This window comes from Ischnura elegans, chromosome 11 (assembly GCF_921293095.1).
Source record: "Ischnura elegans chromosome 11, ioIscEleg1.1, whole genome shotgun sequence".
In the NCBI taxonomy this organism is placed as follows: Eukaryota; Metazoa; Arthropoda; class Insecta; order Odonata; family Coenagrionidae; genus Ischnura; species Ischnura elegans.
In genome coordinates this window covers 96,204,692-96,219,216 of record NC_060256.1, presented here as the reverse complement: position 1 = coordinate 96,219,216, position 14,525 = coordinate 96,204,692, and the positions used below count along the sequence as shown (strand labels likewise).

General features: G+C 39.5%; 1 protein-coding gene across 3 annotated transcripts in view; it reads right to left on the bottom strand.

Annotated features, from left to right (window-relative positions):
- Positions 1 to 1,556: 1,556 nt before the first annotated feature.
- LOC124167517 (neurexin-1) overlaps positions 1,557 to 14,525 on the bottom strand; it is a 267,454-nt gene continuing 254,485 nt past the window's right edge. For all 3 annotated transcript variants that reach the window (XM_046545448.1, XM_046545449.1, XM_046545450.1), the window contains exons 23-24: positions 7,409 to 7,858; positions 1,557 to 4,518 (exon numbers count right to left, since the gene is read on the bottom strand). In XM_046545448.1, the coding sequence (XP_046401404.1) occupies positions 4,154 to 4,518; positions 7,409 to 7,858 (815 nt within the window). In that variant the 3' untranslated portion in view covers positions 1,557 to 4,153. The remainder of the gene's footprint in view (positions 4,519 to 7,408; positions 7,859 to 14,525) is intronic.

The following is a 14,525-nucleotide window of genomic DNA, read 5'->3' as shown; positions in this document are numbered from 1 at the left end:
GCCATTACGTTGCAGCAACTACATGTTTGTTGCAGCGCAATGTTTCTGCAATGTTTTCACACTTTTGGTCTACATGGTTAACACCTTGAATGCCATGGCCTTCTAGAACACATTTTATGTGACCTTGTCAATATATTTTTATCAGTTGATATTGTTGAGTGATGACACACATAAATATCATTGCAAAGCACTCTTAAAATGCATTTTACTCTGATATAAGGTACTGCGATCATAATGACCTCTCTAATCACGGTCCATGCCTAACCTGTCAGTCACCCGTGGTGTCACAAACCCACTGGGTCATTAACGTCATTCCATGGCCGCTCACCATGACAAGCACAATGGCATGGCCAGAACTTCCATTTTAGCTTCCAACAACCAGCATGGCAGTCAACTTCTTAAGGAACTGACTTTACGAATTTGTACCTTGATAACAACATGAGAGTGTGGAAACTGAGGGTGGCAATTAGTGTAATTGGGAAACTCACTAAATGTATTTTTCCTTTTCTTCGGCATATATGGTATAGGTTGACGATTGCACATTAGTCCTCTACCAACCACAGATGAGCAGTAAGTATACATATATCTCAATGTAGAGGGTGAGAAACAAAAAGGCCTACATTCCATGAGCTCACCTGCAATCAAAAGTATCCGACTGAATGTCTGAAGCTCACGCCGCCATCCGTGCACCATCCTTGTGATTGTTGGAAAGCATTCCCTCTTGTAAAGCGAATAGGTACCTAATAGCAAGTATAGGTATACCATCCCTGCAAGAACTGCATCTGGTGCAAAGGCAGCTCACCCCCAATGCGAAATACATGCACATAGGCCCAACAATGCACAACAATGTTGGCAAATCCTGTCATGAAGTAAATATCAAGAGAAAAATATATGTATTCGACCAGAAACTCGGCTAGCTTTAATGATAGCACATAGGAAGAATATACTTGGATTCCAGTCTTGAGAGGTTTGATATCTGATGCCAAAGTAACTGAGTACATGTGATTGAGTTACCAGTGACAATTACATTTCATTTAGTTCTTACTTGTGATTATTAAATTTTCTAAAATGTTACCATTACTCATTGCTTTCTGAAAGTAACAATTACTTTTCTGCAAATAAACTATGAAAGCATGCATTTTAAGCCTACACCATGTAAACTAGAGCATCCCATCGTGCTTAACTAGGCCAATAATGAGCACTGTAGTCGCAGTTCAAACAGTAAGAAGACATAATAAAATGGAAAAGTAATTATTGGGGCTGCTTAAGTACTACACCAGTCGATTCATGCCATTTTTGACTCCTCTTGTGAGCTATATAAGAAAATGGAAGATTATTTTTCAAGCCTCTTGTCAACAATCCATCCGAGTGAGTCATATCTTAAGATTGAACGTGACCATGGAAACCAAGTAAATTCTCCATAATCATGCTTACTGTTCAAATTTTTGAAGAGGGATATGCTTGTCTCTCTTTGATCCACCAGTCATTTTAATGTATACATACAATGCTTATGTAGGGAATGGATACAGTTAATCCGTATTACCAAAGACTTCAGGTTCATAAAAAAGAAACAACTTTTTATTTTGCAGAAACAACAAGGACGTACAAGTTCGAATTTCTATACGACAAAGTACAGGGTCCTGATTGTGTACGCCTAAAAAATCGCAGGTATCACTGCAGCAACTGGTTTGAACTGCCATTTAAAATCAATACAAGGAGAACAGTGCCAATGAAACACGTATCATGACAAGTTCAGCATTTTTCAACTCACATTTTAAAGGCCAATCTTGAGGATATGGTGTGTATTCAAAACGTAAATCCCAATAGCCTATTAGTACTTGAATTGTCTCTGATGAATGAAGTTGATATCAAAGAGATGACGAACAATAATTCTGCCCTTAAAACGTTATGAATGGCAGTGATGATCCGTTGATGGGAAGGGGTTAGTACTCGCAATGAACTGGAATATGTGTAATGGGGATTAGAAACAGCCAACCGTAGTTACATCAGGATAGAGGGCTTGTATATTGGGGCAAATACTGTTACGTTAGTTTTGTCAGCTCAAGAAAGGTATAGAGGCTAACGTGTCAAAACACCACACACAGCAAGAATGGCAAACCTTTTTTTAGTTTTGTCATAAGAACACACTGATGGAGGAAATTTAAAAAGTCATCAATTGACCGTGGATTATGCCATTGAAAAAACTTTGAATAGCAATCAAATGAGTTATAAGAGTTTTAAACAACGCAATATTAACTAGATTTCAATGCCTTGTGATAGCAATTCCCCACTCCAGTGGAACTCAGGGCTACATCAAGAATTTTATACGAGGAGAATGGGTTTAACTGTGATTAACAAAGGTTTTTTTTCATTCAGTACATCACCTGATTGAGAGCATGCACATGTTTTGCAAACTTTCTGCTTATTTTTGAAAATTTTTAATCTGGATAATAGTTACTTTGTTTTGCCTCAACATGAGCGAGAAAATAATGAAGAGAGGTGCTTAAGACAAATGACAAGAAGGCATAAGTGATTAATTTTTCAAGAGGATGTTACTCAAGGTAGAAGCCAAGATGAAGAAATTCACCCCATGAATCAACTCTCGTCCTAGCGGCTATTAGGCTTAAGTATAGTCTTCTTCCTCCACATTTTCCTCCTTTGCTTTGGAATGACATTCACCGTCAAAAGCTCATGCTGTCCGCATCCATTGTCCTAACGTGAAGGGATGAGCAGGTATTATTCATGATTCAGCATACGTACTTAATTCATTAAAGTGGCAGTGCAATCGAGTTGGAGGTGTGACGTACAATCTGGCGCGATGCATGCCCCCACTCCACAACTGCGCAAAGCGCAAGAGTGCCCACGGTGGCCCCATCATGCCCGATACAATAAAGCTGTTCAAACTCACATGCTCTCCCGCCCATAATTGTTTTGTGTGAAGACAGAAAGCCGACAGCATCATACTCCTAAATTTGAGAAAAGGTAAATACAGAACACGGAGAGGGATAGGTAGGGAGGTACAGTATTATTTCCTTACGGGTGGTAACCATGAGTTGCTTTTTAAACCAAGGTTTACACCACAGTTACAATCTTCCTTGTAAAAAGGACTAATTCACTCAGCTCTCATTGAATATGTACTTGAGCCGCATGGCTGACGCACACATTCATTCAGTTCACTCATTCATTCATTCGTTCACACTCATTCTCTCCATCCTTGACTCTAAAAGAGGCAAGTCCATTTGATTAAAATTGTAATTAGATTGATGTTCACGCAGTTGGCCAACTGCAGTGACACAATGTCCCCAAATGCATCAATTCAAAAGTGTTCTCTCTCCGTAAGCAGCAGTCTTCAACATCACTGGAGCGCAGACACCATTTACGCCATTTTTTGAGCACTGAAACAAAAAATTCTACCACCTCTCTTCCTTTCTTGCTCCTGACAATGGCCCTCGATTGCAAAACATTCATTCACCGTAAAAAAAACAAATGAGGCTCAAACGGTTTCTTCAAAATGTCCAAACACACAAAATCACTTGTGCACCAATCAACGTCATATCAATGTGTGCAAACTGCAAAACAATCCCCAAATATTCAGGCGAGGAAGGAGGGCAGCGCAAGGCCCCAATCATCCTCGAAAGCCACGTTGCATCACATTTCCCACGCTCCTTCGACGTTTGTTGGCGAGTGGGGGGGGGGGAGGGAGAACAATGGGAAGGGCTTGTGGGAGAGGGTGGGAGGGAGGACTGTGTCGTGATCAGCAACAAGGTGCAATACAAGGCCATCTCTCTCTCCCACTGCGCAAACTATGCTGATGACTCTTCATCATTGTGCGTGCATATTTGTCTGACGTCAAATGAAATTGAACCCACACTCTTAAATGAGACGTTCTCCAGATAAAACATTCAACATTCTCACAGACGACACACTGGTTCTTTTCAGATTCCCATTTTCAGAAAAAACTTGGCTCAGTGATCGCTCTTCCCCCCATTATAGTGGACCATTACCGGAATCCTTATGTATTTTTATACATATATATAAATATGTATCTTATATATTCTTATATGTATGTATTTATGCATATATGTATTGGGCGTACATAGATCCTCCTCCCACCGTCACGTAGTCCAGCCACAAACAGCCAGCGCTGTCGCATTCACACATACCACTCCTTTATGTCCTTCAGCTCCCTGCGCTTCGCCTGTGGCTTCACCACGCCTCCTGCTGCAGCACCCACCGCAGCCCCACCAACACCCATCTTGTCTCCGTTGCGCACGTTGCCGTTCATCTGGTTGCCAAACCCCACCGCAGCCCCCCCACCCACTGCATTGACAGGGGCGCCAGCCGGCATGCCGAGTGCCGTGCTCACTGCCGGAGATCCTCCCCCCCCTCCCCCTGTCGCAGCTGTCGCCACATACCCTGTCGAGTAGACCTTGCCATCGTCCACTTTGTATGAGCCATCCGTCCGGTTCTTGAACTTCAGGATGACAAGAATGATGAGGATTATAGCGATCATGGCGCCTGAAAAGAAGAGTGCAAAATGCTCATGACACAAACATTCCATGTGATCAGCAAAATAAATACAAATGTACATGCACGACTTTAATTTCTATTCTTTCATGCACAGAGGAAGAACGTGAATTGGCTGATTAAAACCACTTGTGTGATTTTTCCAGAAATATTAAGTTAAACATAAGAGCAAGTGGATTCATTAGCCAATTAGCAATGTAATGTCTAGTAAATAAATGGGTTGGTATAAAAAATAAATTGGGTACCAATTTCACAATAACCATTTTTCTTTTTTACTCAGACTGTGGAAAATAGTGTGGGGGTCATTCGCTTTCCGATGGTCATTGAATAAAATAAGCATCTTTATTGATTTCATAACCTATATGTCAGCTGACATTTTTGACTATAGCTTGTTTTGAATGTGAGTAGCATGAGTCTAAGTGGGAAAAAAGTGCAGCTTAGGTGCATGTTAATAACTCAACACAGGAATGTGGCCAGGGGAGTTATGAAGAATTTTTTTTTGCTGCAACTACCTAAAATATATTAATCCAGACCGATATATGTATTTTTTGATACATTTCCATTTTATGTCTGCCACCAAATACTTTGGAGGAAATTATTGATAATTCTTTGCAATTTGATAATATTACCGTTAAGTACATACTTGGAAAGATTAAGTGCACGAAACTAGGGAATGAAAATTATCAGAAGTAGTATTGTCATTATATTTGTGGCAAAGAAAATAGTCAATTTCATGTTAAGACTGACTGTCTGGTCTCCAGAATTAACCCTATCCTAAATTTTGATTGTATACGAAAGTTCCTCAAATTGTGGCAATTTCGGAGAAACGCTGTGTTTTGCCTAAGGTTGGTTATAATTGTTATAATACCCAGCTTCCCAATTTATTTTTTAAAATTTATGTAACATAACTCCCTCTGCACATATCACTTACTATTTTAACTAAGAATAGAAGTATTCTGGCGTGATCAAACATATGGGCAGGAGCCAAGTCATATCTTTCTTTTATTGCCACAGCCTAAGAAATCTGACAATATTGCATGTCTTTACTGAAATTTGCTTTTTGATTATTGATTTGACTTTCACATTGAAGGCAAATAAAGTTTTCCTCAAAAATGTGGGGTGATACCACTATCCCAGTGAGAAATGGGTGGTGGAATCCACGTGGAGAATTAACGTGGATACCACGTGTTTTTGGTCGTGGAATCAACGTGGAACCCATGTGGAAATTTGGTGGAAAAATTAAAACAGCAGTTGGCGCTGTCCTAAAACCATTAAAACCTCAACCACTCTATATCTAAACCTTCTATATATGTGTCTACGATTTTTCATGTGCTCTCATGGCTGCCTTTCCACGAATTATATAAAAATAGAATGTGCGATACATTTTCACATAACTAGCGTGGTTTCAGGATGATAAATGATGCAATGTCACCAGAGAGTTAAGTTCCACAAATTAGAAATTCTGTTTAACATTTTATGATAATCACCACAAATCCACTTGAAATCAACGTGGATTCCACGTGGGTCCAACCACTCAATATCCACCACCACCAAATATCCACCACTCAACGTGGATTCCACGTGGGTTCCACGTGGATTCCACCACCCATTTCTCACTGGGATCCGGCATAATTAAAGGAATTATTTATAAATGATTTTGCTTCCAAATTCTTTCTAGCTCCATTGCAAGGAGTGCATTTTTGATTGTATTTATGATGGATATTTTAATCGGAGGGAACTGATGTATCAATGAGGTAGGTAACTTTCTCTTTTTTGTTCTGAAGTGTATTGTTTGGTCAGTTACATGCTATTCCTTTCTATATGTAAATTGTCTTGTCCCATTATAGTTAATATTCCCTATTTTCCAGGACTTCTTAAGGGCCATACATATTCATAATAAGGCATGGTACCTCCTTTATGTTTTAGACTGTACATTTTGGTTATTACATGGTTTATTACTTTAGCTGCATCATTTTGGTGCCTGGTGTAGTTTTTCCCTGCCAGCGTTGAATATCCTCCTGCTATATAATCAATGCTTTCTTTAAGTGATTCACATTTTCTGCATTTGTCAAAATTCTATGTTCTTATGGAGGATTTATTTTTGGTAGTTACTCATAGCTATTCAGTGGTGGCTTGCCCATAAGGAATCTCAGACCTTCCAAAGATTTGAAAAAGGAAAAAAATTAAATACCCATTCAATTTAATTATACAGCTATTAACCAAGGTGTTTTTTTCAATCAGATACATCGAAAAAGTAGGAAAAACACGCAAAAATAGCGTGAGAAGTTTGCATTGGTAGCCGTGGGGTGCTGGCCAGAAAGTCCCAATCCAACACCATGCGGTTATATGAAGAGTTGTAGTGGTGGGGGCTGCTGGTGCTATGACCCTCGTGCCTTATGGAAAGTCTTGGGATGCCACCCGAGCATGCACAGAGCAATGTATCTAGTGAGATGACATCGTCGTGCCGGCTGGCGGCCGTATAATCTTGGTGTTGCAGCGTTGCAGAATACCTTGTTTTGGTGACCAGTTGACTTATTACGTGTAAATTGTTTTAATTTAAATAGGCCTAGTTGTAGTTGAGTTAATCGAGTTAGTGATTGTCAGGGTTTTAGTGTTAGCGATTTTTTTTGTGTATTAGTGAGTCGTAATGGTCTCTAGATTGCCTTAAAAACTCACTAAAATATACGAAATATTAAAAAATTTTGTCTCCCCCCCCCCCCCCAGTGGAGTGTGCCCCTCCCAGAATTTGACTCACGAGCCGCCACTGAAGCTATCATTATCCGTATCATCATTATTAATATTAATATTAAAGTTTGTTGGTTTACACCTGCACCATTTTGATGTTTCTAGCTCTTCCAGTCTCAGATAAAATGATACACACCAGCAATGATGCCAATGATGAGTGCCGTGTTCTCGGCCGCCTCTGACGAGATGCGGTTGCCCATGCCGTTGTAGCCCCTCGTGGGCCATGTGGGGTAGAGCTCGGGAGGGGCTGGGGGGGGCGGGGGAGGCCTGGGGGGCTGTGGGAAGAGCTGCTGCCGCTCAGTGGTCGCCGAAGGGGCCGATGGGAAGCCCGGGAAGAAGGAGGTGGGGGAGGGCGGAGGCGAAGGGGACGACGAGGACACGTTGTGGAGGAAGTAGTCGGAGGAGGAGGGGGAGGTGGTGGTGTCGGGAGGCGTGGAGGAGGCTGCTGCGGGGCTGCTGCTGCTGGGGGGGGACGAGGGGGACGTGGGCACCACGGGACTGCTGCTGCCACGCTCATCCACGTCGCCACCCTCCGTCGTCACCCCGTCCACCGTGCTGCCGCTCTCACTCGTGGCAGCAGTCGGACCTTGAATCGGGTGAGAGAAGACAGGATAAAATGCACCGTCATAACATACGCGTAAATGTTTTCATCAACCCTCTCAGTGCAGTGGGTCAATAAGCCAGCCGCTGTGTATACTAGGGATGGGCAGATCCGATACTTTGCATCCAAATGTCCGTGGATATTGCCCTTCACCGGATACTTCGGATCCAAATTCACTGAAGACATCAGATATGGATCCAAAATTTTAAATTAATGCTTCAGTGAATGTAGCATTCAATTAGAGGGAGTGGAAAAAGTTCCGATCCTCTCTTCGCGTGCGACTTTGCACTGCTATGCATTTCCTACTCATGAATAATTTTTTTAAAAGCTCTTGTAGTGGTTATACTACAGAATTTCAGCCGTGGAAAATTTTAATGCATCATATGCCAGGCACATAGTGTGACGCTTCCGCAGCAACCATTGGGGGAATCTCAGCACCATAGGATAATAACCACATCAAAAGAAACTACCTACATCGCAGATTTCAATAAACCACCCTCCACCCACCTGCACCTATGAGTGACTTACTGCACCTGAAGACGTTTCAATGGCTTTTCGCAATAGGGTGCTTTCCGATCATTTTTTTATTGCCTAAATCAAAAGATTATTACTCCTGGAGTATGTATTTCACGCTTGTAGATTTTTAAATGACAATATCTATTTTTCTCGATTAAATGAAAAGTGAAAAATTTTCAAGCCCGCAAAAACGCGATGGCTAAGTATGAATGCTGGGAAAACTCCGTGTGAAGTTGTTCTGGACCCGCTGTCACCATGTGAGGTGACCTATGGGGAGTTGGTATGTGCACCGCTGCGATGCAGGCTGCCAGCAGGTAGCAGAGTAACCTGCTAGGAGGTAGTGCTTGGTTTAAATAAGGATTATTAATACCCTATCAAACGAAGGAAACTTTCCAACCATAGGCAGTTTTAATAGGTGATTATTAAGAGATGTTTCCCTGAGCTCTGTGCCTCATGCATGCATTGGTAATCTCAGACGATGTAAAACTCCAATCTACTCGTATAGAAACTAGGTCCCTGTGACGTCACGTGGAGTGGCATCGCATGAGCGCCAATCTGGCCTTTTTTAAATGAGGTTAAAATTGACCATTAACATCCGTCTAAACCGGTATTTCTAAAACCAAATAATTTGTATATTATGAATACACCAATGGTGGGTAATGCATCGCAATCAAATCCTTTCGTTTTCTATGATGTTAAAATGAGGTTAAAATTGACCATTGCCATTCGTCTAAACTGGGATTTCTAAAACCAAATAATTTGTATATTATGAATACACTAATTGTGGGTAAGGAATCGCAAATCAATGCATTTCGTTTTCTTTGACAAAGGAAACTACCCTATTTCAACCTACACCCCTGCGTCACTACACTTGCACAAAATAGACTCGCCCGCGCACGGAACTGAAAAGTTTTGAACAGAGTTAACTCGGCGCACTACACCGCAGTACTTGGTTTCTCTTCAATCGCTACGAAGATCACTTGGACTGCGATGAGTGGGCATTCAAGGTGATTAGTTCCTCATTATTCCCATAATGTTAAAAAGTGGAAAGCTTTATCATTAATTCCTAAAAATATTCCTACGTACTTACATGATTTTCCCAAATCCCATTCCATTGTAAAAATATCCCTCTAATCGGCTCTACTCCAGCGGCCAGACATTTTTTGCGAATACCGACGGCCACTTCGTCCAAAGGAAATCCCGCGCAAGAAGTGAAATCGGAAGTCAAGTAAGTTAAGCATTCTTTAATTTAGATGTCTGTGAGGTTGAAGAAGGTGGAGCTGAAATTGATACAACCGAGTTGAATTGAGAAAGTAGAGATTCGGGGAGAAGGGAAGGACTCATTCAATTATGAAGTTGAAATCGAAAATATCGTCTAGGGGCTCGCTGAAATTACGGTGGAATCCTACGAAAAGTTTCGAAGTTGTACAGAAAATATTTTAATGGAAAGGAAAAGTAGCCAATGAGAACTAAGTGCATTCGCCATTTTCTGAAGTTATACTTGAATTTTTGAATGTGTAACCGAATATGTAATGATATTCATTAGTATTTTGTCGTCCATCCCTTATTAACACTTTCAGTGCGGATGACATATCTATATGCCACAAAGGCTTTTCCACTCAGGCGGATGACATAAATGTATGTCTTCGGGAGTTCGTTTTTCCACTGGTCACTAGGGTGCTCTGAGCGCGCCTAGTGTTACTTTTTCACCCTTCCAGAGTTCGGGAGTGACCTTACACCATTGCGGAAGTGTCCGTTTCCAGTTCTACGTGTTCCTTCATTTTTAGTGTTTTTTTGTTTACTTTAGCGCTATTTTTGGAACAATTTGGCAGGTTGAGATTTTTATTTTCATTTTCTTCACCTCTTTTTCATTTTTCTGATCGTAAATATCATCATCATGTCTTACATATGGATTATTTTTTTAAATTTGTTTTTTTACCTTCATTTTTAATTTATTCATATTTTATGTGCTATCACAAAAATTATGATTAGACTAACTTTTTTATTAAATATATTTATCCCCGTTTCATACTCACTACATTATAAAAAAATGATCATAGTGCGGTGCTTCAGTTAATTATGTTACATTTGAATTTCTTTTTCTAGGAACTTTTTTATTATTGCAAATTACGTGTATCCTGGGTGATTGTTTTTGGGTCTTTTTCCTACTTTTACGGCATATTTTTTCATTCGTGTCTCTAGGTCAATTACCAATCCTCTATTCATTTCGATTTTATTTCATTTTCTGAGTTATTCATACATGTTGGGGTTTGTTGCAGATTTTCTTCCTTTTCATAAAAAAATAACATATTAATCGGGTATGCAACACTGCATTACATTATGTACAGCATTGGTCTGTATTTTTTTACTCGTTTATTTGTTTCCATAGCTTTGTAAACAAAATTGCGGAAATGAATAGATAAACTCAGAGGTATTTTAAGCATTACGGCATTTTACCATAATTTATTCCCTTTAATAGTACTTTTATCTTATTTTTCAATTTATTTATATCTTATGTGCAACCACAAAAATTATGATCAGACTTAGTTTTTGTTAATAACATGTATTCCCGTCTCAAAACTCACTATTTTATTCCAAAATGTTTCCATGCGGTCCATAAGGTCATATTTTATACTTTATTAATAATTTTTAAAATCATTATTGCAAATTACGTTTTTTTAATACATATTTTGGGTTTTTTTCCTAATTTTACGGCATATTTTCTCAGTCATTGCTCCACATCAATTACTTGTCCTCTGTTCATTACGGTGTTTTCATTTTGTAGGTCATTAATACATTCTAGTGTTAGGTACAGATACAGTCTTAATTTTCATAAAAACTAACATATTAATCGCATATGCAACACTCCACTACACAAATAGTACTATTTTGCTGGATAATTTTTAAGGCTCAAGGTTGGAGTCCCTCCCTACCAGCGGCACTCCCAGGGATTATTTCAACTTGCAAATGATATTTTCTTTGAAATAATCCTCTCATAGACGGAGAAAAATGCAGAAAGCATTTTCCTCCGAAATCCTTCACCAAGGGCCTTCACTAAGGGCATAATGGATTGGAAGCCATTGGGCAGGGAGAACTAGAAACTTGGCTGGGCCTTCTTCTCCACAGGGGCGCAATTAGGGTTAACATGATTTCTAACGATTGGAGGAGGTCAGAGTTAGTGCGAGTACCGATTTTCGGGAGAAAATGTACCGTGATAGGTTTTTAGGAATGATGCAGGCTCTTCATTTCTCCGCTAACTGTGAAGGCATCCGTAGGACAGTGACTGCAATTTGCCCAGAATGTGAAGGTCAACCCGGGCTCTGTCTAAGGCCTTGCTTTCAAATATATCATAAAAACTTGTGAGAATTTTTATTGAAATGTTTCAATTTTGCAATAACTCTGAGGTAACATAGATTTGCTTTGATTAACAAAATTTTTATTCCATAAATTTATATTTTTCTTGCCGTTCATTGTGTGTTCTACTTCTGTGACTTGTAAAAATTAAATCTACGGCCGTTGAAACAAAAAAATACACGTAAAGACTAATTCCTAGATATTTTCGTCATTAACCTAAGGAATCAACGGTAGAAGAAGTATTATAAATGGAAATATTCATGCAAGGAAAATTGCATGTGTGTAATGTGGGTTGTGTGAATTGTCAATTACTGGTGACGGGTGGCATACATGTATGTCATTAACGTTTTTTACAAATTGCGTGAAATAGAAACATAAAAAATTGCAAATTCTGTTGTATTACTTCCAAGACCACCGTTATGAAGGAAAATCACCCATCCGTCACTGGAGGTTTCTGCGAAAATATCATCCGCAGTGAATGTGTTAAGAGGTCAGCCATCCCATTTTGTTTTCGTGAAGACAGGTGTGGCCGCCTTGGAGAGGATCTGCATTGGCACCTCCAGCACACGGGGGTGACCGATGATCGCGGTACTTGCCGCCGTGCAATAAGTTCCAAGACCTGCCACTGATGGCATCACACATTTGCCATTCCTCTAAACTGGTATTTCTAAAACCAAATAATTTGTATATTATGATTACACAAATGGTGGGTAACGAATCGCAATTAATGCCTTTCGTTTTCTTTGATGGAGGAAACTACCCTATTGGATGACAGGAATGAGATTAAAAAAAGAATGAACCCAAACTCGACGCATTTATGACAGTATTTAGGATTTTTATGCTCTAATTGATTGACACAAAGTTTTTGAGATAAAGCAAGACTACACCAATATTCAACATTGTCCCAGCAACACAATTTCCAAAGGAAGAAGCGTGGCATCAGCACCCTCTAACAAAAAGATAAAGACTGGAAACACCAACTGCATATGTCACGTAGCTTGCCCAACTTCGCTTTGAAGGCGACAACGTCACTAAGCAAGATCTGACAGTTCGTCCTCGACTCCCTCACTCATCGCTTCATTGGTTGAAAGACGGAGGGAGCGTGGTCTTTCCCCTCAACCTCTCCTTCAGGTGCTTCTGCAGCCCATCCCTTGCTCCCGCACCTTGGCGCACGTGGTGTTAATGTTGTTTTAAACACTGTTAATTGTGTAGCAGATTGCACAGTTGCAATATACCTAATTTAATGATATAGTGATAAATATGTCTTTCATTGTGTAGAAACATTTCTATTGAGATAAAGAGAACAAATATATGCCAAGCACATGCACTTGTTGCAACTTTTGAGCATTTATGCAAAATTCTGTAGAACATTCCTAGTTTCAACGTTCAAATTTTACATATAAAAAAGAAAGGTAAAAAAATTGAATTTTATGGAACAATACAAAACAATTATAGCTCGAAAGAATTGTTACATTAGCTTTGTGACTGATATTTTATCATAGCAAACTCCCCATTGTCCAGGAGAGGCGGCATGAATAATTGGAAATCGCTAGTACATACATAGGCAGTACAAAATCCATACAGCTACATATTGTATTTTATTTGCTGCCCCTGGGGTTGGAAAATGGAAAATGATATTGTCATACTTGGTTTCACAACCATTGTGGAAATGAGGTCCATATATCATTTCTGAAAAGAAATTGTGGAGTTCACCAAGAGCAGTTCCCAATTACATTGAAATGGCCAAACGGCAAACCTTCTTCCCAAATTTGCACAGTGCAAAAAATAAGCAGAAAGAGATATTGTAGCTACTAAAACTGTGTTGTAACTCTCATCCCTATTTTGCTGCTCCTTAAGTGATCAACAGTCTAAAAACTGAAGCTTCAAAACTATGAATGGACAGAAACAGGATTTTTTTTGGATCCAGATCCTGATCAGGTCCTTGATTTCAGGAGCGAGATCTTTGGATATTTTCAGATCCAAATGTATTTTTAATTGCCTGCTACAAAATGAAGTAATTATTCAAGTTTATTCACGGTACACGCAATAAAAGGAATGCAATTTTGACTGTCATACACATTTTAATACAGTGCAACCTCGATAAAACGAGACCCCACGGTGCTCCAATAAACACTCGCTATAGCGAATTGTCGCTTTACCGGAGGTGGAGCAAATAACAGCCAATATACCTGTTGCGAACAGTTATACAGGTACAGGAGTGGTGCGGCAACAGATAAATTTCTATCCTATAAACGTAAGCATAAATCCAGACGAAAGGCGATGTTTTTTTGCATCACTAAATTTCCTTACTCAAACAATGACTAACTATTCAAACAATTTATAAGCGCCACACTGAATAAAAATCATGCAAAGCATTGTTTTTTCAATCATTCTGCCAATGCACAACCAACGAAGCTACTTTTCTATGCACTTAATTAGTGCATTTATGTAATCATTATTTTGGTATTTTACACTGAATATTCAAAAATTAACTTATAAGACGGTATCTTGGTTATTTAAGGCCTCAAATGTTTCCATTGGTGTATGTTTATTGTTCCTGTACGTTAAGCGGCAGTTAAGAGAAATAACTTATTGCATTTGTTTCTGCAGTCAAAAATGGTAGAAGGTTGTATAATGTTCCTGCCTTGGAAGACTTTTTCTGTCATATTATGCTATATCCTCATTATCTGTGGTAAAAAGTTTGCTAAGCTAGAAAATTGATGTGATTAAAATTGCCGTTGTTAAATAAAGTTCCTTTTTGAGTGTTACGCTCGCGACGTAT